This window comes from Canis aureus, chromosome 22, assembly GCF_053574225.1.
Source record: "Canis aureus isolate CA01 chromosome 22, VMU_Caureus_v.1.0, whole genome shotgun sequence".
Lineage (NCBI taxonomy): Eukaryota > Metazoa > Chordata > Mammalia > Carnivora > Canidae > Canis > Canis aureus.
In genome coordinates, this window is record NC_135632.1 from 8,576,931 (window position 1) to 8,601,481 (window position 24,551).

Below are 24,551 nucleotides of genomic sequence, written 5' to 3' on the forward strand. Positions count from 1 at the left end.
ATTGGGTTGTTTACTTTTGGTTTTGGTGGTGGTGTTATTAAAGTATATGACTTCTTTATATATTCTGGATATTAATCTCTTATCACATATATGGTTTGCAAGTATTTTCTCCTGTTCTATAGGTTTTCTTTTCACTATCTTGATAGTGTCCTTTGATGCACAGAAACTACTCCTGGACATGTCCAATGACCTCTACAGCCTCCTAGTCATTCTTCCCCACTCAATCTTCCTTTACTACTGTCCATTCTCCATGAAGCACCCAGTCTTTTGAAAATGTTGATGAGATTGTATCACACCCTTGCTTCAAGCCTCTGCTCAAATATCACCTCCTAAGGAAAGCCTTATTTGCAACCTATCAACTTAGAAAGGTTTAGTAACTTACTCAATGAACCCCAACAGGTCAATAGCTGGGCTTGGTTCTACCCAGGTCTGTGACTCGTGAAGCATAAGTTTAAGTCCCAGTCTACACTGACATGCAGATGCAATGACTCCAAAGCTGGATCTCCAGCCCAGAAGGGTTTTGTAAATTGCAGGTTTGCATTTCCAGTTGCTTAAAAGACACCCCACTTGGATGAGGCCCCTCCAAATCAGTATGTCCAAATCTGAACCTATTGTCTTCTATGTATATCTTAGTTTCCTCCTCTCTGTGAATAGTATCACTATCCATCCATTACTTAAGCCAAAACCTGAGTACCATCCCTGACTCCCCAGTTCACCACCCCCTCCTTTCCTCACCAAGCACTACCTCGTTATACCCTAAATGTCTCCAAAAAATTGTCTACTTTTTCCTCACATGAGGGATCCTCTTAAAACACTACTCTTGAATGCTCACATCTTTCTAAGCTTTCCCACTGCTCTGGGATGGAGTAAAACTTTAACTAGGTCCTGCTGCCCACCACCCATTTCTCCAAGCCTCATTCTCTCTCTTCTGCTCTCTCTCTTTTTGCTCTGCCCTGTACACTATGCTCCTGTCATATCTTGTCGAACAGGTTATATTCATTCTTTCCTTTGAGCCTTCCATAGGGTACTTCTTCTTTGTAAACACCCACCCCATCCTCCCCACCACATATACCTTATCTTTTTAACTCACTTTCCTCTCGATAGTTTTTAAAAATTGCTTTCTTTGGAAAGGTTTTGGGGCCTCTTCCCACCACTTCCTCCAATCCCAGGAGAACTGCTCCATAACACCCTGTGCTTATTTCATGTTATTAGATGGATTATATTGATTGGTTCATAGCCTGTCTTCTCTGATAGATGTACAGTGGACAGGGCTGGGTCCAGCTTGCTTATGGTTATGCCATCAGCACATAACAAGGTTCCTGGCAAGAAGCAGGTGTCCAGTACATTTGTCAAATGGGAGGAGAGATGAATGGGATGACTTTGGCAAGTCAAATAAATGCCTTTCTGAAATTTAATTTCTTCATTTGTAAAATGGAGAGAATAATGCCAACTTTGTTACCTTATCATGTAAGTTTCAGATAATAAATGAAAGCTCCTAAGTACCCGGCTGTGTTAATATGCAATAAACAATAGCTACTATATTTTTAAACCCTTCATAATTTGTTTAAAAGAGTCTATTGTAGAAAAAGTAATAACTATCAGAGAGAGGTTGGCATAGGCCATCTTAAAATTTTTCACTTCACTTGCAAAAGTGAAACTTCTACACCATGATACCCCACTCATGTTGAACATCTTTCTGTGAAGTGCCTAGTACCATCTGCTTCTGTTTGAATATTTGGCAAATCATAAATATTTGGCACTGGTCATAATTTTTCTCTTCAATTTCTCCTGTGTGACTACTTGCTTTCTGTTCTGCTTTCAACTGCAGTGTTAAACTCTTTTTCTTTTGGCAGTGCTTCCGAGGTATTTTTTAAACGAGGTACTACAAGAATTGGAGGATCTTATAAAAAGCTGGTTTATCGTGAGTACACAGATGCCTCCTTCACAAATCGAAAGGAGAGAGGCCCTGAAGAGGAACATCTTGGCATCCTGGGTGAGTCCATGCAGAGCATTTATGACTATCTTGCTCTTGTCCTGGGCGACCCAACTTCAGAAAGAACAGAAACTTCAGGACCTGCAGTATGATTTCTACATATAAACTAGGGATGTGGAAGGCCATTCTATAATTAAATGCAGCAGCTAATTACTTTCCCAGTGCAAATTACCAATAGTAAATCTTCATCACTGAAACCTATGCTGACTTCAAATGATTTTTTTTTCTTCAAGAGGTAAAGAGAACTGTGTGTTTATGACTTGGTTTAAATAGACAACAAAACTGTTAGCCTCTATTCTTAGCTGAAGGTACATTCCTGTAGAAATAAAATTCAGGCTACTAATAAAAAAGGCAGGGTCTGTCCTAGAGCCTTGTGCACAGCCCAGACACCTGTTCTTGCTCAGGCCTTCAGACAGAATGTAGTGGATGAGCACACAGAGTCTGGATTCAGACTATCCTCACTCCTCTCCTATTAGCTGTGTGATCTCCAAAAGTACTCGGTTTGCTGTGCCTGTTCTATTTCTGTAAAATGGGGGCAATAGTAACAATAATAGGCCTTACCTCATAAAGGTGTTTTTAAGGATTAAAGGAGTTAATACACATAAACACTCAGAAAAGCACATGGGAAGCTCTCAATAAATATCATTTTATGTATTACATAAAATATGTACTATATATCTATGTTTTCATTTTGTATTTGGGAAGAATATTAATTTTGATGATGGAAAATCCACCAAAGTGTTACTGTTCACCTCCAAGACAATTTAACGTACCCTCTTTGAGAGGTCAGGGTTTACCTAAAAGCCCCCTGATGCTTGGGACAAATATCACACATCTGGCGAACAGAAGACTAGGATGAGGAGAGTATAGACATTGAATAGTTTGTATAAAGCTGGTAAACTGACTTGGATAAAAATGATAACCAATTTCCTTAGCCTGAATTTAAATAAAAAAGCCCTTCTTACCTCTTTCTAACCTTGCCATGTCAAGTTGATAACGGACTTTAAAGAAACAGGTCTTCCACAAATAGGATGTTGTTCCCAGCAGTTTCTGCCAGAGGATGAGCCAAAGAAAATAACTATCTTGTGTATTTTGTATTTTTTATACCGAGGAAGGATAACAATGCTCTCTTGGTTCCTAGGTCCTGTCATTTGGGCAGAGGTGGGATTTACCATCAGAGTCACTTTCTATAACAAAGGAAAATATCCCCTCAGTATTGAGCCAGTTGGGGTGAGAGTCAGTAAGAACTACGAGGGCACATACTATTCTTCACATAACAACACCAGGACTGAAAGTGAGTACAATGTTCTGTAACCAAACAACATTTAATAACCCACACTGCTGGTCGCCCAGGGATAACTGCCCTGCAAAAACCGAAGGCAGAAACTTCCAAGGAAACTGCTCCTATATCATTCCTAGGCACCATGCCAGGAAGCAAGTAAACCTCTTCTTCCATTTCCAATTGGTGTATGGAATTTGGTCCTGCCTTAATTGCATGATTTTTAACAATGCTGGTAGTAACTTATGGGGATTATATCAGCTATACACTTCTAGAGTACTATTTGGGTGATTTTTAAATTTGAAAAATGTTCTTGCAATGATAAGGTTAGATGCTCGTTTTAGAATATTTGAAAAATATAAAAAGGTACAGCCAAAAATATGACCTATAGTTCTATAGACAACCCCTATTACATTCTTAGATAATTCCTCCACTCTTTCATCTGTGTACATATAATATATATTTTAAATGTGGTTGAGATCATATCTGTATAAAACACTTTTCATTGTAATTGTACTGAGTTTGTTTTCTTAGCATTATAACATTTTGATATAACTTTAATAACACACAATATTCCGGTATGCATGCATTTAGGTATTTTTATATGTCAGGGTGACTGATGAAGCCTAGCGCCTTTGCCACCCTCTGCAGTGTGACCGTGGGCATGTTATTCAGTCTTTCTGGCCTCAGTTTACCCAAGTATAAAAATCAGGATATTTGAACAGAATCATCTGCAGTTACTTTTTTTTTTTTTTTTTAAGATTTTGTTTATTTTTTCATGAGAGACACAGAGAGAGAGGCAGAGACATAGGCAGAGGGAGAAGCAGGCTCCCTGCAAGGAGCCTGATGCAGGACTCAATCCCAGACTCCAGGATCACGCCCTGAGCTGAAGGCAGATGCGTAACCGCTGAGCCACCCAGTTGTCCCTGCAGTTACCTTTTAGTTCTGAAATTATTTTCAGTTCAGTTTTGTTCAATAGAAAATGTATGGATTACCCTCTGTTTTCTGTTGTTGTTCTAACAAAGGAAATGTAGGGATAATGTTTGCTTCAAGAAAGTGAAGTTCTGTTTGTGGGGGAAGTACACATAATCTAACATGAAAGTGTTGGGGACATCCTCAGGCGCTGAGAGAGCAGCCCTGTCTTAGTCCGTTCAGGCTGTTATGACTAAATACCACAGACTAGGCAGCTTATAAACAACAGAAATTCATTTCTCACAGTTCTGAAGACTGGAAGTCCAAGATCAGAGGGCCAGCATCGTTGGATGTAGACCCTTTTCTGGGTCTCAGACTTCTTGCTGTATTCTCACGTGGTGACAGGGCCTAGGGAGCTCTGTGGGATCCAATCTCTTGTAAGGGCACTAATCCTATTTGGAGGAGCTCTACTCTCATGGTCTAATCAGCCCCCAAAGGGCTCACCTTCTAACACTATCACATTGGGCATTAAGATTCCAATATGTGAATTCTAGGAGGACACAAACATTCAGACCATAGCAGGCACCAATCGTGGTTAAGAGGAAGCGTCCTAAAGGAAATCACCCCCATCCATGACCTGACATAGGAGCACACGTAGGTCTCCATCCAAGTAGGGTTTCATTGTAATTCATAATAAGGAACTGAGAAGTGGGTCTTAGACTGAACCCAGTCTACTCTGTGGCTCAAATGACCACCTCAGAAAGCCTGCCTAACCTCTGCAATGTGACATATCTCATAGGTACGCCTCCTTCAGCTTCACATGTGGCACCTGGACAAACATTCACCTATGAATGGACTGTCCCCGAAGAAGTGGGACCCACTTACAAAGACCCTGTCTGTCTATCTAAGATGTATTATTCTGCTGTGGATCCTACCAAAGATATATTCACTGGGCTTATTGGGCCAATGAAAATATGCAAAAAAGGAGGTTTACAACCAAATGGGAAACAGGTAAGTCCCATAAGGGAAAATAAAAATGATTTCCCAATCCCTGTGAATTATCATTATCTCTTTTAAAGATTTTAATTTATTTATTCATGAGAGATACAGAGAGATAGAGGCAGAGACACGCAGAGGGAGAAGCAGGCTCCCTGCGGGGAGTCCAATGCAGGACTCGATCCCAGCACCCTGAGATCACGCCCTGAGCCAAAGGCAGACGCCCCCCAGGAGTCCCTGAATTATCATTATTGTAAGGAAAATTCTGGGCTTTGAGACACTGAGGATTTAACACATAATATTTATTATAAAGTTTTCTCAGGCTCCTGAGAGCTGTATTGTGCAGATTCCCTGGCTAACATGATAATTTCAGGATGAGCTGGAAACAGACTTTCTTTGGAATCCAAGGTCTTTTATGATACATTTAGACATCAACACACAAATAAAAAGTGATAATTGGTCACTCAACATTCACTGAGGAAAATATTGCTTAAAACATTTTTTTAGAAAGGAAGAAATGACCTTTGACCAGGAAATAGAAATACCTAGCTCCATCATATTTTTATCTCTAAATTAAGTATTCAATATGAACTTTTAAAAGATAAGGACTCTTTTAAAAATACCTTCAATATAATTACCATACCTTAAAATCATCATCATAATAATCTTAGTATCATCAATTTTTTAATCAAATTTTATCATCAAATTTCCAATCAATGTTCACATTTTCCCAGTTGCTTCTTAATTATTTCAAGTTTGTTGTTTGAATCAGTACCCAAGTAATTACACATACACACATTGCATTCGGTTGATATGTTTCTCAAGGTTATTTCCTTGCATTTTTTTCTGTTGCAAGGGTCATTTATCCTATGGATGTTTCCCAGGCCTAGATTTTACTGATCGTATTCCTGTGGTGTCATGAAACATGTTCCTTTCCCTTTCCCTCAATTTCTTATAAATCAGTGGCTAGATCTAGAGGTCTGAACAAATACAGGGTAGATTTTTTTTTTCAATACTACTTTGTGTATGGCACTGGGTATTTCCATCAGGGAATATATAATATATAATTGGGAATGTTAAGCATTTCCTAGATTCGTAATTAATCTTTCATCTATATCTCCCTTCAGCTGCACTGAAAAATCTTTCTCAATGATACAACATAAACATTCACTCAATTCATCCCACACTATACATATAACAACCTCAGAATCATAATTACAACATTACAGCCAGGAGTAGAATTACTGAAAACAAAGTAAGATTTGTTTGCAGCCCTTTTTGTCTGTAGAGTAGATCTCACTGGGTATGTTCAGTCAAATTACAGAGTCAAAGCCACTTGGAATAGTTCCTCTCTGTGTAGTTTTGCCACCACCAGATATACAGGTTTATTTAATTAACTTTATTTTTATTTCTTTTAGGAATTTCCTTAAAAACTATAATATTATTTTACAATAATGTAAAATATTTACCTGGTTCCAACATCAACTCTACAAAAAGAGGCATATTCAAAGAAGTCTAGCTCCTATTCTTTCTCCCCTCTCACCTATTCCCTTAGTAAAAGTACCTTTCATTTTTAGCTTTATAGTTTATTTTTTCAATACTATTTTTGTCAACTTAATTTCCTAGAGCACTTTAAGATTAACAGCAAAATTAAGAAGAAAGTACAGAGATTTCCCATATATCCCTTACCCCCCACACCCACAGCCTTTCCCAATATCAACATTTCCAACAGAGGGGTGCATGTGCTACAATTGATGAACTTACACTGACACATTGTTATTATCCAGAGTCCATAGTTTACCTGAGGGTTCACTCTTGGTGTTTACATTCTGTGGGTGTAGACAAATGTATAATGATAAGTATCCACCGTTTTGGTATCATATAGCATATTTCCACTGCCCTAAAAATCCTGTGTCCTGGGTGGCTCAGCGGTTTAGCGCCACTTTCAGCCCAGGGCCTGATCCTGGAGACCCGGGATCGAGTCCCACGTCTGGCTCCCTGCGTGGAGCCTGCTTCTTCCTCTGCCTGTGTGTGTCTCTGCCTCTCTCTCTCTCTCCCTCTCTCTCTCTCTGTGTCTCTCATAAAAAAAAAATAATAATAATCCTGTGTTCCACCTATTTATCCCTTAATCCCAATCCCCATCCCCTGGTAACCACTGGGTTACTGGTTTTACAGTTTTGCCTTTTTCCAGAACATTGTATAGTTAGAATCATAAGTATATAGCCTGTTCAGACTGGCCTCTTTCACTCGGTAACTCATGTTGAGGTTTCTTCCAAGTCTTTACATGGCTCAATAGTTCATTCCTTTTTCTGCATAACGTTCCATTGCCTGAATGTACCAAATTGTCTATCCATTCACCTACTAAAGAACATCTTCATTACTCTCAAGTTTTGCCAATTATGCATAAAGCTGGCATAAACATCCATGTGCAGGTTTTTGTGTAGACAGGTTTTCAGACCCTTTGGGTAAATACCAAGGAGCCTAATTTCTGGGCTATACGATAAAAGTGTAATTAGTTTTGTAAGAGAATGCCAAACTGTCTTCCAAAATGGCTATACCATTTTGAGGGTTGTTTTTTTTTTTTTACATTTAAAAATTTAGATTCAATCAATTAACATATAATGTATTATCAGTTTCAGAAGTAGAGGTCAGTGATTCATCAGTTGCATATAATACTCAGTGCTCGTTATATCACATGCCTTCCTTAAGGCACATCACCTAGTTACCTCAGCCCCCTCACTCCCCTCCCCTCCAGCGACCCTCAGTTTGTTTCCTATGATTAAAAGTCTCTTATGGTTTGTCTCCCTCTCTGACTTCATCTTATGTTTTTCCTCTCTTCCCCTATAATCCTCTGTTTTGTTTCTTAAATTCCACGTATGAGTGAGATCATATGATAAATGTCTTTCTCTGATTGACTTATTTTGCTTAGCAAATACCCTCTAGCTCCATCCATGTTGTTGAAAATAGCAAGATTTCTTTCTTTCTTTCTTGTTTTTTGTTTTGTTTTGTTTTGTTTTTTTGACGGCTGGAGTAGTAGTCAGCCAGATTGATATACATATCAATCACATCCTTATCCATTCATCTGTTGATGGATGTCTGGGCTTTTTCCATAGTTTGGCTATTGTGGATATTGCTGCTATGAACATTGGGTGCAGGTGCACCTTCAGACCACTACATTTTTATCTTTAGGGTAAAATACCTAAAAGATACCCTCAATTTGTTTCCTAGAGTTCAGCATCTCTTATGATTTGCATCCCTCTTAATTTTCATCTTTTTTCCCTTCTCTTTCTCTATGTTTATCTGTTTTCTTATGTTCCACAAATGAGTGAAATAATATGGTATTTGTCCTTCCCTGACTGACTTATTTTGCTTAGCATAGTACCTTCCACTTCCATCTATGTCATTGCAAATGGCAAGACTTCATTCTTTTTGATGGCTGAGTAATATTCCTCTGTGTGTGTGTGTGTGTGTGTGTGTACACCATCTATTAATCCATTGCTGCTATAAACATTGAGGTGCATGTGCCCCTTTGAGTCACTATGTTTATATCCTTTGGATAAATACATAGTAGTGAAATTGGTGGGTCATAGGGTAGCTCTATTTTCAATTTTTTGAGGAAAATCCATACAGTTTTCCAGAGTGGCTGCATCAGCTTGCATTACCACCAGCAGTGTAAAAGGGTTCCCCTTTCTCTGCATCCTCAACAATATCTGTTGTTTCCTGACTTGTTAATTCCAGACATTCTAGTTGGTGTGAGGTGGTATCTCCTTGTGATTTTGATTTGTATTTCCCTAATGCTGACTGATATTGAGAATTTTTTCATGTGTCTGCTGGCCGTGTGTATGTCTTCTTTGGAGAAATATCTGTTCATGTCTTCTGCCCATTTCTTGATTGGATTTTTTTGTGGTTTGGGTGTTGAATTTGATAAGTTCTTTATAGATTTTGGATACTAGCTATTTATCTGACAAGACATTTGCAAATATCTTTTCCCTATCTGTTGGTTGCCTTTGGTTTTGTCAACTGTTTTCTTTGCTGTGCAAAAAGCTTTTTATCTTGATGAAGTCACAATAGTTCATTTTTGCCTTTGTTTCCCTTGCCTTTAGAGACATGTCTAGCAAGAAATTCCTGTGACCAAGGTCACAGAAGTTGCTACCTGTGTATATCTTCTAGGATTTTGATGAATTCCTGTCTCACATTTAGGTCTTTCATCCATCTTGAGTCTATTTTTGTGTATGGTGTAAGGAAGTGGTCCAGTTTCATTCTTCTGCATGTGCTGTCCAATTTTCTCAACACTGTTGAAGACTCTGCCTTTTTTCCATTGGATATTCTTTACTGCTTTGTCAAAGATTATTTAACCATAGAGTTGAGGCCCATTTCTGGGTTCTCTATTCTGTTCCACTGATCTGTGTGTCTGTTTTTGTGCCAGTACCATCCTGTCTTGATGATCACAGATTTGTAATAGAACTAGAAGTCTGGAATTGTGATGCCTCCAGCTTTGGTTTTCTTTTTCAACCTTCTTTTGGCTATTCAGGATCTTTTCTGGTTCCATACATATTTTATGATTATTTGTTCCAGCTCTGTGAAATAAGTTGATGTTATTTTGATAGGGATTGAATTGTATAGATTTCTCTAGGTAGCATAGACATTTTAACAGTATTTGTTCTTTCCATCCATGAACATGGAATGTTTTTCAATTTCTTTGTGTCTTCCTCAATTTCTTTCACGAGTGTTCTATAGTTTTCTAAATACAGATCCTTTGCCTCTTTGGTTAGATTTATTCCTAGATATCTTATGGGTTTTGGTGCAATTGTAAATGGGATCAACTCCTTAATTTCTCTTTCTTCTGTCTCATTGTTAGTGTATAGAAATGCAACTGAGGGCAGCCTGGGTGGCTCAGCGGTTTAGCGCTGCCTTCAGCCCAGGGTGTGATCCTGGAGACCCGGGATCGAGTCCCACGTCGGGCTCCCTGCATGGAGCCTGCTTCTCCCTCAGCCTCTCTCTCTCTCTCTCTCTCTCTCTGTGTGTGTTTCTCATGAACAATTATATAAAATCTTTAAAAAAAAAAAAGAAATGCAACTGATTTCTATACATTGATTTTATATCCTGACACTGCTGAATTTTTGTATGAGTTCTAGAAAATTTTTGGTGGAGTCTTTTGGGTTTTCCACATATAATATCATGTCATCTGTGAAGAGTGAGAGTTTGACTTCTTTGCTGATTCAGATGCTTTTTATTTCTTTTTGTTGTCTGTTTGCTGACACTTGGACTTCTACTTCTATGTTGAACAAAGGTGGTGATAGTGCACATCCCTGCTGTGTTCCTGACCTTAAGGAAAAGCTGTTTTTTCCCATTGAGAATGATATTTGCTGTAGGTTTTTTTTCTAATTTTTATTTATTTATGATAGTCACACACACACACACAGAGAGAGAGAGAGAGAGAGAGAGAGGCAGAGACACAGGCAGAGGGAGAAGCAGGCTCCATGCACCGGGAGCCCAATGTGGGATTCAATCCCGGGTCTCTAGGATGGTGCCCTGGGCCAAAGGCAGGCGCCAAACCGCTGCGTCACCCAGGGATCCCTGCTGTAGGTTTTTTGTATATGGCTTTTATGGTATTGCAATATGTTCCCTCTATCCCTACACTGTGAAGACTTTTAATCAAGAAAGTATGCTGTGTTTTGTCAAATGCTTTTTCTGCATCTATGGAAGGGATCATATGGTTCCTATCTTTTCTTTTATTAACATAGTGTATCACATTGATTTGCAGATGTTGAACCATTTTGCAGCCCAGGAATGAATCCCACTTAGTCTATGGTGAATAATCTTTTTTAATGTACTGTTGGACCCCATTGGTGAGAATTTTTGCATCCTTGTTCATCAGGGATATTGGTCGGTAATTCTCTTTGGTGGGGTCTTTGTCTGGTTTTGGGATCAAGGTAATGCTGGCCTCATAGAGTGAGTTTGGAAGTTTTCCTTCCTTTTCTATTTTTTGAAACAGCTTCAGAAAAATAGGTACTAATTCTTCTTTAAATGTTTGGTAGAATTCCTCTGGGAATCCATCCAGTCCTGGACTCTCATTTGTTGGGAGACTTTGATGACTGCTTCAATTTCCTTGCTGGCTATGGGTCTGTTCAGGTTTTCTATTTCTTCCTGTTTCAGTTTTGGTAGTTCATACATCTCTAGGAATGCATCCATTTCTTCCAGATTGCCTAATTTGTTAGCATATAGTTGCTCAGCCATACCATTTTGTATTTCCACTGGAAATGAATGGGAGTTCCTGTTGTTCCATATCTTTGCCCATATTTGGTGTTTTCAGTGTTCCAGGTTTTGGTCATTCTGATAGGTGTGTAGTGGTATCTCATTCTTGTTTTAATGTGAATTTCCCTAATGATATATGAAGTAGAACATCATATCATTTTCATATGCTTATTTTCAATATATGTATCCTCTTTAGTGAGGTGTCTGTTAAGGTCTTTGCCTATTGGTTAATTGGGTTGTTTGTTTTCTTAATGTTGAGTTTTAAAAGTTCTTTGATTTTTTAGAAAACAGTTCTTTATCATATGTGTCTTTTGCAAATATTTTTTCTCAGTATGTGGCTTGTCTTTTCATTTCTCTGGACATTATCTTTTACAGAGCATAAATTGTAATTGTAATGAAGTCTAGCTTATCAATTGTTTCTTTTACAGATTGTATCTTTGGTGTTGTACCTAAATAGTTATAGCCAAGGTCATTTGGATTTTTCTTGTGTTATCTTTTATAAGCTTCATAATTTTGCCTTTTACATTTAGATCTGTGACCCATTTTGAGTTAATTTTTGTGAAGAGTGTAAGATATGTGTCTAGATTCTTTTTTTTTTGCATGTAAATGCCCAGTTTTTATATCACCATTTGTTGAAAAGACTGTCTTTGTTCCAGTGTATTGCCTTTGCTCCTTTGTCAGAGATCAGTTCACTAAATTTATGTGAGTCTACTTCTGGTCTCTATTCTTTCCATTGACCTATTGGTCTATTCTTTCACCAATGCCATAGTGTCTTGTTTGCTGTAGTGTGGTAGTAAGCTTTGAAGTTGGAAATGTCAGTTCTTCCAACCTTGTTCTTCTTCAGTATTATGTTAGCTATTCTGGGTCTTTTTGCCTCTCCATATAAACTTTAGCATCATTTTGTTGCTATCCACAAATCATTTTCTGGTATTTTTATTGGGATTGCATTGAATCTATAGATCAAATTGGGAAGAATGGACAACTTGGCCATATTGAATCTTCCTATTCAAGAACATGGAATTTCTATTTAGGGTAATATAATACTGAACAGAAATCCTAGTTTAGATAAGGTGGATATACTGTTTGAGGTGAGATCTAAATTTCAAGGAGGAAGGCTTACAAAGATCTAGGGTAAAGTGGAGGGAAGTGCCAAAATGTGTAATTTAATTTTAAAAAATTTTAGATTACCTTGAAATTATTATATATCTCTTCTCCTTTGACCTGTAAGCATGACCAACTACATGAAGGATTTCCTAATGTTGAACCAGTTTTGCACTTCTGCGGAAAAACATTATGACTGTGGTTTTTTGTTTTTGTTTTTTCTTGTCGAAATTTTATTTAAATTTTAGTTAGTTAACATACAGTAAAATAATGGTTTCAGGAGTAGAATTCAGTGATTCTTCACTTACTACACCCAGTGCTCATCATAAAAGTGCCCACCTTAATACCCACACCCATCTAGCCCACCCCTCACCCTCTTCCTTCCATTCACTTTGAGTTTATTCTGTATCATTAAGAATCCTTCATAGTTTGTTTCCTTTTCTCTTCCTCTTTCCACATATGTTCTTATGCTTTATTTCTTAAATTCCGCACATGAGGAGTTCTCATGGTATTTGTCTTTCTCTGATGGACTTATTTCACTTAACATTATATACTCTAGCTCTATCCACAACATTGCAAATGTCAAGATTTCATTCTTTTTAATGACTAAGTAATATTCCATTGTGTGTGTATGTATATATATATATATATATATATAATACATCCTCTTTACCATTCATTAGTTGATGGACATTTGGGTTCTTTTCATAGTTTGGCTATCATTGATAATGCTGCTATAAACATTAGGGTGCATGTACCCCTTCAAATTTGTATTTTTGTATCTTTTGAGTAAATACTGAGTAGTGCAATTGCTGGATTGTAGGGAAGTTCTATTTTTAACTTTTTGAGGAACCTGTGTACTGTTTTTGAGAGTGATTGCACAGTTTGCATTCCCATTAACAGTGCAAGAGGGTTACCCTTTTCCCACATCCTTGCCAACACCAGTTTCTTGTGTTGTTAATTTTAGCCATTCTGACAAGTGTGAGGTGGTATCTCATCATAGTTTTGATTTGTATTTCCCTGATGATAAGTGACATTGAGCATCTTTTCATGTGTCTGCTGGCCATCTGGATGTATTCTTTGGAAGAATGTCTATTCATGTCTTCTGCTCATTTCTTGATTAGGTTATTTGTTTTTTGGGTGTTGAGTTTGATAAGCTCTTTATAGATATATCAGATACGTCATTTGCAAATATCTTCTCCCATTCCATAGTTTGCCTTTTAGTTTTGTGGATTGTTTCCTTCAATGTGAAGAAGCTGTTTATCTTAATGAAGTCCCAATAGTTCATTTTTGTTTTTGCTTCCTTTGCCTCCAGAGACATGTCTAGTAAGAAGTTGCTATAGCTGATGTCAAAGAGGTGGCTGCCTGTGTTCTCCTCTAGGATTTTGATGGTTTCCTCTCTCACATTTCGGTCTTTCATCCATTTTAATTTATTTTTGTGTATGGTGTAAGAAAGTGGTCTAGTTTCATTCTTCTGCATGTTGCTGTCCAGTTTTTTCAAAACCATTGTTGAAGAGACTTTTTTTTTTTCCATTGGATATTCTTTCCTGCTTTGAAGATTAGTTGACCATAGAGTTGAGGGTCCATTTCTAGTTTTCTATTCTGTTCTATTGATCTATGTGTGTGTCTTTATGCCAGTACCATACTGTCTTGATGATTACAGCTTTGCAATAACAGCTTGAAGTCTGGAATCATGAATCCTCCAGCTTTTCTTTTCTTTTTCAGGCTGCTTTGGCTATTTGGAGTCTCTTGTGGTTCCATATAAATTTTAGTATTGTTTGTTCTAGCTCTGTGAGAAATACTCGTGAGCACTGTGGTTTTTAAATATTTTTAAAATTACAATTCTGTATTGAATTTGATAGTGTTTTATTAGAATTTCTCACCTAAGCTATAAGTGATATTATTTTAGATTTTGTGTGCTTTTTAAAAGTATTATATTATGGTTATTCTATCTTCATTAAATAAATTGGGACAATTTCCATGTTTTGAATACTTTGGAACTGTTTAAATAGATAGGAATTATATACTGCTTAGAGATTTGAAAGAAATAGCCTGTAAAATTATTTCAACTGTGTGATTTTTTTAAAAAAGTAGTTTGGCATTTTTCTCTTTTTTTTTTGTCTCTTAAAATGTGTTTTAATTACATTTTTATTTATGCTTTTGCCTTTATTAATTCCATTCTCCTTTTTTCATTTTATTTTTCTAAAATTTTCAGATATTTAAAAACATTTATTTTTATTTGGTTTCACTTAAAATAAAGAGTATTTAAGGGGTGTCTGTGTGGCTCAGTTGGTTAAGCATCCAATTCGATTTTGACTCAGGTCATGATATCAGGGTCATTAGACAACCCCATGTCAAGCTCCACACTGGGAGTGCAGCCTGCCAAGATTCTCTCACTCCCTGTGCCCCTCCACTCTTCCCACTCCTGTGCACACATGTCTGTGCACTCTCCCTCTTCCTAAAAGAAACTTAAAAGATATTTCAGACTCTTAGTTTATATGTTTAGTTATATTCCACACATTATGCCTTGTTCTCATGGACATTGCTTACTAAATATTTAGTAATCCATGTTTGCTTCCTCTCTGATCTAAGATTATTTAGATCAAATACGATCTTTTTAATTTTATTGACTTTTTGTCCCTTTATTAGTACTTTTTAGTTTTGTTGCATTATGATCAGAAGACATGGCCTGTAAACTTTTCACTGAAGTTTTCTCTATAGATCAGAATACAAGTGATTGTAGCAGTCCTCTAATTAGAATCCCTACACATCTGAGAATGTATTTCTGTTGTTTGCTAGGTTTAGAATTTTTGTATCATAATCTTTTTTCCCTCAAAAACATAAATGCTACTCCATCTTCTTCTAACATTTATTGTGCTAAAGAAGTTCAATGTTTATGATAATACTTTTAAAATGACTTATTGTAGAAATTTTTCTATGTCTGAAATTTAAAAATCTTGTCAAAAATATTTTTAAACATAAATCTCTATGACTACTTTTGCTTGTTTTCACTGAAGCTTTTGAATCTGAATTTTCTCTTTATGGTCGTAAACATTTCCACTATTACTTATTATCATTATGTCTTCCCCTTTTATAATGTCTCTCTTTATGAAATCATTACTATATATATTTTTTCATCTTTGAATCTTTTCTTCTGATTTCTTAAAATTATCTCCATCACAGGGGCGCGTGCGTGGCATAGCCAATTAAGTGTCAGACCCTTGGTTTCAGCTCATGTCATGATCTCAGGGTCATAAGATCAAGTTCTGCATCAGGCTCCATTCTCCATACAGAGTTTGCTTGAGACTCTCTCTCCCTCTGCCCCTAGCCCCACTCTCTCTTTCTCTCAAACCAATCAATAAATCTTTAAAAAATTATCTTCATCACTGATTCAGTTTTAGAATCTAACCTTCAGGTCTCTGCTTTTGTTAGTTTTTTAAAGTTTGATAATCAGGGATATCTGGATGGCTCAGGGATTGAGCGTCTGTCTTCAGCTAAGGCCGTGATCCTGGAGTCCCTGGATTGAGTCCTACATCGGGCTCCCTGCATGGTGCCTCCTTCTCCCTCTGTCTCTCATGAATGAATAAAAAAATCTTTAAAAGTTTGATAATCATGTTTCTCATCTGAAAAAAATATCTCAGAAGAAAGACATGCAATAGTCTCTAAATTTTTCTCTTCTCTGAGGGAGCATCTAGTTTTTAGGGGCTCATATGCTTTGATTTCTTAGACTGATTGCCTTCTTCTGAACTACTGAAACATTTCATAGACCAGATAGCATTTCTGCCTGCTTATTTTTCACCAGGAACAGGGGCAGAGGAAGTGAGAATGTTTTTCCAGATGACTGGAGATTGTGTGAATTCCTGGCCCCGCTCATTTGGCAGACTATGTCTTTACTTAAGATGGTTCCTATCTTACAGAAATTCTTCAAGTTTTCATGAACGCAGATGTCACTTTCCTTAATTTCTGGCACAGGCACCTATTCTTTCCACCTTAATCATTGTTTTTGGTGTGTTCACTTGGTTTGGGCAGAACTGGCAGGAAGGTGGGGAAAGGAGTCAAAAGTTGTGGGTGCCAAGAGAGACTTAGATCATGTTGAACCAAAAATCTTCTACACAGATAGTAGTGAAAACTCTGGTAGTCAGCTGGACTATTTCATGAGCCCCATCTACAAAGAGGAATGGAAACTTCTTATCCTTCCTTTGGTGAGTTTGTGCACAAATAGTATTGTGTACAGGGAAGTCTTTCTGCTTCGCTTATCCTATCTTCACCTCATTGTTCTTGTTTTACAGAAAGATGTAGACAAGGAGTTCTATCTGTTTCCCACAGTCTTTGATGAGAATGAAAGTTTACTCCTGGATGAAAATATTAGAATGTTTACAACTGCACCTGATCTGGTAAATAAGGAAGATGAAGACTTTCAGGAATCCAATAAGATGCACTGTAAGTATGAATCATCCGCCAATATTAGGTTATTTCAGTACTGCACATGGAATGCTTTCAATGAAACCAAAAATACTAATAGCTTTGCCCATTGCTTAATTTTCAATAAATGATTAAATACAACTTGGAGGGTAATGTTGATATTTAAGGTATCAGTCAAATATTCTTCATTTTGCTTAATCTAGAATAATAAAACATATAAAATAGAGCAATTAGATGCATGGTCCTTAAAATGTAGCCCCTGGATCAGCAGTTTCAGCATCACCCAGGGACTCGTTAGAAGTGCAAATTCTTGGGCCCCAACTCCTACCTGTTGAATCAGAAACTTTATTTTTTATTTATTTTTTTAAGATTTTAAATTTATTTATTCAGAGAGAGAGGGGCAGAGACACAGGCAGAGGGAGAAACAGGTTCCATGCAGGGAGCCTGAAGTGGGACTCAATCCTGGGTCTCCAGGATCACACCCTGGGCTGCAGGCAGCGCTAAACCGCTGCGCCACTGGGGCTGCCCAAATCAGAAACTTTATGTGTGGGGCTAGCAATCTCTATTTAACAAACCCTCTACATCATTGTGATACTTGCTTAAGTTTGAGAACTACTGGATTAGATGCATGTCTTGCCTGTGGTTCAATGGTGACAGCTTCATTTTATTATTCAATATGAGGAAAGATACAGTCTCTGTTTTCAATGAACTTCAAAGATTCTCACCCTTGTCTATAAATTAGAATCCCCTGGGAGTTTTATTAAAACTGTTAAAACTATTTTTTAAGTGCTCAGGGTAACCTCCAGGAATGTTTACTTCATTAAAAACCTAGCATCAGATTTTCTATTTAGTTCCCAGGGTAATTCTAAAGGTCTAGAGACAGTAAGCTAATTGTTCAGAATGTCCACACTGTTAATGGCCAACATGTAAAAATCACTGTAGTAGTAAGAAGAAACAAATGTAAAGTTGGGTTACAGACTGATGTTGTTTTTCTAATTGGATCAATACTAGTCGCAATCATTAAAATATTCCTTTTGGGTTTGCATTTTTGCATTTTGGAGAAGTTGAGACTATTACCTATTAGTCATAGCAGTGAGAGAAAACTTCCTGTATTCACTCTTACCTGTTATTCAAGATGAATCAGAGAATTTACCATCCAAAGCGACAAACACATTCCCAGTCCACAGTGCCCAGGAATAGCTGTTATTATTCATACATTTGGGTGCTTACAAATATGACTGTTGAGAGAACTAAGAAGTGGCTAGCTGGGAAGAACAGTGCAGAACTTTAAGAACCCCGCATTTGGCTCTTCCCCTTCCAGTCAGGAACTGTTCTGGGGTTGCTGGGTACAGCAAGGAGTTGCAGAGACACTCCTGACACATAAAGAGGTGGGGCAGGCATGAATGAGTCTTTCAAAAATTAAATAAACAAAGTTGGCTCTGGAAAATCTGGGAGGTTGTCATGTAGCAGAACATAAGGTCAACCACTTTTAAAATATCATTTTCCAACTTTACAGCCATTAATGGATTCATGTACGGGAATCAGCCTGGTCTCAACATGTGCCGAGGAGATTCAGTTGTGTGGTACTTATTCAGTGCTGGAAATGAGGCTGATGTACATGGGATTTACTTTACAGGAAACACATATCTGTCAAAAGGAGAAAGAAGAGACACAGCAAACCTCTTCCCTCAAACAAGTACTACACTCGTAATGCAGCCTGATACTCCAGGTATATTTCTTTAAAGTCAAGACAAGTCTCCATTGAATCAATTCATGTCATTTTGGTTTAAAATTTTGTGTTGGGTGATAAACTCATCTCTTCCCCAAGTCTCCCAAATGCCCTTCCTTCCGTTGAAGAGCACATCTGGGCCACTATTAGCTAAGTATGTGCCAGATAGGTCCATTTCCTTCCTGTTGAGAGGAAAGGAGTAACAAGTGAAGAGTAAACTGTGGTTTCTCCCATTTCCACATAGTAGAATCCTCAAACTGTTCTCTTTTTAAATTATGGTCCTTTTAAAGATAGCTGGCAAATCAGATTGAAAGGGAATGACTTCATAACAGCTCTGCGGTTAAACTTTTTGTCATCTCTCTGCAGCTTACATGTAGTGTTGGCTTGTTGGTGGTTTGCAATTGAGTGTCCTATACTAGAAATATAGCCATGCAAAATGAGAGATACCTATAGGCCTTGTTCTGAATGAGTAAAGCAAACTAAAACAAAAAAAGAAAGAACTTTAAACAAAACATGAAACATGCTAACTTGCTTCAGGCCCTATCTGGTTCATTCTATGCCATTGCAACATAAAACAAGTCCTATGTCATCTCTTCCATTATTCATTAGACAAGTATAAATAGAAGAGTGAAACAAAAATGATAAACTGCTCTTGTGAAATGGAAATTCTAGTGCAGGGACACAGACAAGAAGCAAGTATATTAATATATATAGCAAGTAGGGTTATCAGTACTACAAAGAAAAATGGCAGAAAAGGGGCTAGTGACTGATGTGGGAAGGTGAGTAAGAATTCTCTGAGATGGTGACAATTAACCAGGAGGCTAAATGAAGTAAAGATGTGAGCTATATGGATATTTTGGGGAAGAGTGTTCCAGGCAGAGGAAACAGCACGTGCAAAGGCCCTAAAGTAGGCACATACTTGACTTGTTCTAAGAACAGCAAAGAGGCCTCTGTGACTGGAGCAGTGTGAGTGGTAGCTGATGGGATCATCTAACCAAACCATGTTAAGGACTTTAGTGTTCATTCTGAGTGAGTTGAGGAGCCATAGAAGGAGCTGAGCAAAGGAGTGACATGCTTTCTTATCTACCATTCCAGGGACTTTTGACGTTGAATGCCTAACAACCGATCACTACACAGGAGGCATGAAGCAAAAATACACAGTGAACAAATGCAAGCAACAGTCTGCCTATGTAGGCCACTACAGATCAGAGAGGTTCTACTACATTGCAGCGGTGGAGGTGGAATGGGATTATTCTCCAAGTAGAGAATGGGAACGGGAGTTGCATCTCTTACAAGAACAAAAGTAATTATCTAGACTTTGATTCCCAATTTTAAGTTTTCTTTTTCAGAGAATTAAGAATTAGGCTAAATTATAGAAAAACAAACAGTTGCATTAATCAGTAACAACAGAACAATGACAAAATGCTTCCCAGCTGGGAACCTTTCCTTATTAATTTCTGTTCTCACAATTTTCTCATAGGAAAATTTCCATCTCCCTCATTTGATTCTTTTTTTTTTTTAAGATTTATTTATTTACTCATGAGAATACACAGAGAGAGAGAGAGAGAGAGGGGCAGAGACACAGGCAGAGGGAGAAGGCTCTGTGCAAGGAGCCTGATGTGGGACTAGATCCTGGGTCTCCAGGATCACAGCCTGGGCTGAAGATGGCGCTAAACCCCTGAGCCACCTGGGCTGCCCCTTCATTTGATTCTTTATAGTCACTCATCTTACTTTCTTTTCTGTTGGATTATCTTCTTATATTCACGTGCCATTATCTTGCTATCGATTTCAAACTTAAACAAAAATTAATGCCTATATTCAAAGCTAAAATATTATTTTCCTTACCAGCTGTTTGCTGCTTATCTTATCTTTCCTCCAGAGATTTCCTTATCAGTTCAGTAATCCATTCTTTTGCATTCTTAAAACTATCATGTGTGAAGAATATTTTAAATTCTTGAGGGCAGTGTAGTAGATATGAGCTCTGTCCAAGAACTTATAGGGAAAATATGCTTCAAAACCACCAATAACATGTACATTATGGAAGTGTTAAAAATAAGTTCATTGTGAATAAATATAAGTGCATCAGTTCTGGAGCTTCAGAAACTACATGTAGAGCAGTATCACTAGACACTTCTTGAAGATCCTTCCAACCACTTCCCACCCCCCCTCATCTTATACAACATGGATATGATTTGAGAGATTGGGATGGACATGTGTTCAGATCTGGGATGCACAACATGCCTGGTAACCTGTAGCTAAGCTAAGGTTAGCTGGTTAGTTTGACTGTGATGGGGAGTATGATTTGTAGCATAGAAGAGTAAAAGGTTATTTCAAGTGATGGAAGTAAAATAGTCAAGTGTCTACAGGAGCCATGAGGAGTCAATGCAAACTTTAGGGAAAGGGAGTGGCTGGAAACACAGGGCCATTTCAGCTCTTATAAACCAGAAATACTACATCAAGCAGGGAATTCTTCATCCATGAGATCTGGGCTCAGAATTTTGGAGCTGCAGAGAAACCTTAGAGATCATGTCATCTCCTACTTCACTTTAGGGGTGAGGAAACTGAGGGACCACTGGCCAATGACTAGCTGGAGGTCATTTTAGCTAGTGGCAGAGTCAGCACCAGGTCTCAGATGGCTTCGCTCCCACCTAGAAGCACTTCCTACCAAATCTTTCTGTTTCTAAAGTCTTATTCTTTCTTGCTGAAATAGGACAGTACTATTAAAATTAGCATAATTACTTAAATGAAAACTGTATTTTTATTCAACATTTAAAATTCAACTTCAACTTCCATTAAGACAGATACTAACCTTAGTCGTGTGTCTGTTTTGTTTAAGTGTTTCGAATGCATTTTTAGATAAGAAAGAGTTTTACATAGGCTCCAAGTACAAGAAAGTTGTGTACCGGCGGTACATGGACAGCACATTCAGAGTTCCTGTGAAGAGAGAAAACAGAGAAGAACATCTGGGAATTCTAGGTACTTTAATCATCGGTGTGGGGTAGCGATGTGATACTATGTGCAATAAGAGTACATGTCCACAGGTTTAACTTCCCAGTTCATAGTCAAAGGTATTCAAATAAAAATAAAAGTTATACAATAAAAACAAGAAGCCTATACTTACTAAAGAATATGGCATAATAAAAATATCGCTTACCTCTCTTAGAAACAAAGCATTATCCCATATACTAATGAAATTGTATGTATTTGGTGTTCGTCAAATTGATGCCTATCTTTTTGGTGAAATTCCTAGAAATTATTTTCTAATGAAAATCTTAGTCAGACTCTCCCTGTTATTCTGCCCATCTCCCCCTCCCAAGTCATAGCTATTTGTCTTTAAAATAGCCATGTGAGTGATTAACTCCAAGAAATAAAAGTACATATAGACAAGGAAATAAAGAAAAGAAAAATTGTTGCTGTACACAAGGCATGGAAGAGTTGCTTTCCTTTTTTCAGAAATCCTTTTAAGAGAGAATGTCGAAGAATTTGACCAACATTGGTCTTGGGAAATTTCTTCAAGATTACCCAGTGCAAGGGACATCATTCCCAGCCCCACTGTATTTCCATACTAACAGAGTACCCTGGGGCTTGCTATCCTCAACCCCTGGAAGAAGACATGCGAGGGAGAATGGCATTGTTGCTGGGTCTCAGAAATTCTCCTAGCAGCAGACAAGCTAAGATTGGCTAGAGAGAAGGTAGAAATGGGAGGGGGTGGCCCCACCCACTCTTCCAAATGCAGTACTGCCATAAACTCACACTCAAGAAGGCCTGGAAGTCCAAATGCTGAGAAATGAGAGCAAGTGCTATACAATGACTCTTGGCCAGTGTAGGGTCATAGTTGACTCATCAAGATTGGGGCATTGCCCTGCAGGGGACTTTTAGGCCAAAACCTCCCATAGCACTCTTGATGAGAGATGCACCCTGGGTTTCCATTTATAGAGGCAACCATTACTAGTGTTTTTATTCTGAATCTTCTGAGGCCAGGTGTAAATCCAAGAGTAGTATAGTATGAAGCCAAAGTTTGGGCGGGGGGAGGAATAGACTCTGGCCTTAATGCTAAGAAAGTTACCTGATATTTGCTTCCATTACTGAGTTAGAATTTTGCATCTGATAGGTATAAGCCACTCTTCTTTCTTACTTTTGCCAGGTCCACAACTTCGTGGAGATGTTGGAGATAAAATTAGAATTACCTTTAAAAATATGGCCACAAGGCCCTACTCAATACATGCCCATGGGGTGAAAACAGACAATTCTACAGTTATTCCAACTTTACCAGGTACTCATGCGGGGAGAGGGGTTGCATTTTATTAAGAATTATAATTTGGGATCCCTGGGTGGCGCAGCGGTTTGGCGCCTGCCTTTGGCCCAGGGCGCGATCCTGGAGACGCAGGATCGAATCCCACGTCGGGCTCCCAGTGCATGGAGCCTGCTTCTCCCTCTGCCTGTGTCTCTGCCTCTCTCTCACTCACTGTGTGACTATCATAAATAAATAAATAAATAAAATTAAAAAAAAAAAAAAAGAATTATAATTAAGGCTTTCTACAAATGACTGTTATCATCAGAGAGGCATTCTTTCCAAATGGATGGTGGTTAAGAGGGCATGCAGGGAGGTGTATCTGTGTGTATGTCTCCATACATCTACAAGGAAAGGGAAGGGAAGGGAATGTTAGGGAAGGAGGAGTTAAGGACAGTGCTAAGGTTTTGGGCATCTGCTATGGGTGGCTGAGCAGGCTGGGGAATGGAAGATAAGGAAATGTTATTTTTTTGGTTTATGAAGTTAAGAGTATAGATGAAGAGATGATAATGTTCAGGTGGTGAGTCTATGCTTCATATTCTCAGTGAAATGTTCTGCTTAGAAAAAGGGTGATGAGGTAGGGGTAGGTAAGATGGAGAATTTGAGGAAAAAGTCTTACCACATCCCTTGAAACCACCCTTCCTGTCCTGCTTGATTGTCTAGAAAGCATTTGTCAGACTCTGGCTAATGAAAGTCTGACAGCATGAATATGTAACAGTGAGGCCTATGTAAATGGAGTAGATGGTGAGTGCCCACAGCTAAAAGTCAAATTGGACAAACTTGGACAAAACTCTAAGAAGACTGGAAGCAGAGATCGGCCTGGAGAAGAGCCCACAGCAAATGGAAGACAGTAAAGGCTTTGACAAATTAGAAGGGTGGAGCCACTGGCTATCCTCAAAGTGTCAAGGTCCAGGGTATCGCAGTGTCCTATATTTGACAGAGCTGTGACGAAACAGTGTATGGTATGACAGAATGGGACAGATCAGAGAGGGGGTCACTGTGATGAGTCAGTGACCCCTGAGATCACAAGGTCTAAGGGCTCCTCACCAGGAATTGTGGAATCACTAGGGATAATATTGAAAAAGGAGAAAAGGAAGGCCCTGGTAGAGCACAGGGAATTACTCTGGGCAGTCCAGGTATAAGCACAGAGAAGACTTGCACACGTGACTAGGGGACATCACTTGACAGCTGAAGACAGTGTTTGACAGAAACATACGTCAAGCTAAAAAAAGATGTGTCACAAAGTTCTTTCAAATTATAATACTGATATTGCCACCTCCTGGGTTGGTGGTATTGTATGTGTGTCATGGCTAGGTAATTCATAACTGACAAAGAAGATCTAAAAGTATGTCTTAAAAATAAATAAATAAATAAATAAATAAATAAATAAATAAATAAATAAATAAATAAATATGTCTTACAGTTTGTCTAAAAACTGAATTCCTGAAAGCAATTTTGAGTTCCACTACTTTTTAAAACTAATTACCTTGACATTTCCAGTTTCTAGGTCACTGGTTATCAAGGCTTACTGTGTATATTTATATGTATATCAAATATGTACCAAATGTAACCT

The 24,551-nt window shown here is 38.0% G+C and overlaps 1 protein-coding gene and 1 long non-coding RNA gene across 9 annotated transcripts in view; one reads left to right on the forward strand and one right to left on the reverse strand.

The window, feature by feature from the left end:
* Positions 1-22,946, reverse strand: part of LOC144293736 (uncharacterized) — a 31,562-nt gene extending 8,616 nt beyond the window's left edge. The window contains exon 1 of one of the 2 annotated variants that reach the window (XR_013360970.1): positions 21,497-22,946. This is a non-coding gene — a long non-coding RNA (uncharacterized LOC144293736). Of the gene's footprint in view, positions 1-2,958; positions 3,878-21,496 lie in introns of those variants that run through there. The other variant, XR_013360971.1, reaches the window with a different exon arrangement.
* The window catches only part of LOC144293734 (ceruloplasmin-like), a 63,741-nt gene that overhangs the window by 18,668 nt on the left and 20,522 nt on the right, over positions 1-24,551 (forward strand). For all 7 annotated transcript variants that reach the window (XR_013360962.1, XM_077864742.1, XM_077864736.1 and 4 more), the window contains 8 exons: positions 1,854-1,993; positions 3,135-3,287; positions 4,984-5,195; positions 16,826-16,976; positions 18,475-18,687; positions 19,783-19,990; positions 21,524-21,663; positions 22,832-22,960. Coding sequence is in view for 6 of the 7 variants with exons in the window: in XM_077864742.1 (XP_077720868.1) it covers positions 1,854-1,993; positions 3,135-3,287; positions 4,984-5,195; positions 16,826-16,976; positions 18,475-18,687; positions 19,783-19,990; positions 21,524-21,663; positions 22,832-22,960 (1,346 nt within the window). In the remaining variant the exon portion in view is untranslated. The remainder of the gene's footprint in view (positions 1-1,853; positions 1,994-3,134; positions 3,288-4,983; positions 5,196-16,825; positions 16,977-18,474; positions 18,688-19,782; positions 19,991-21,523; positions 21,664-22,831; positions 22,961-24,551) is intronic.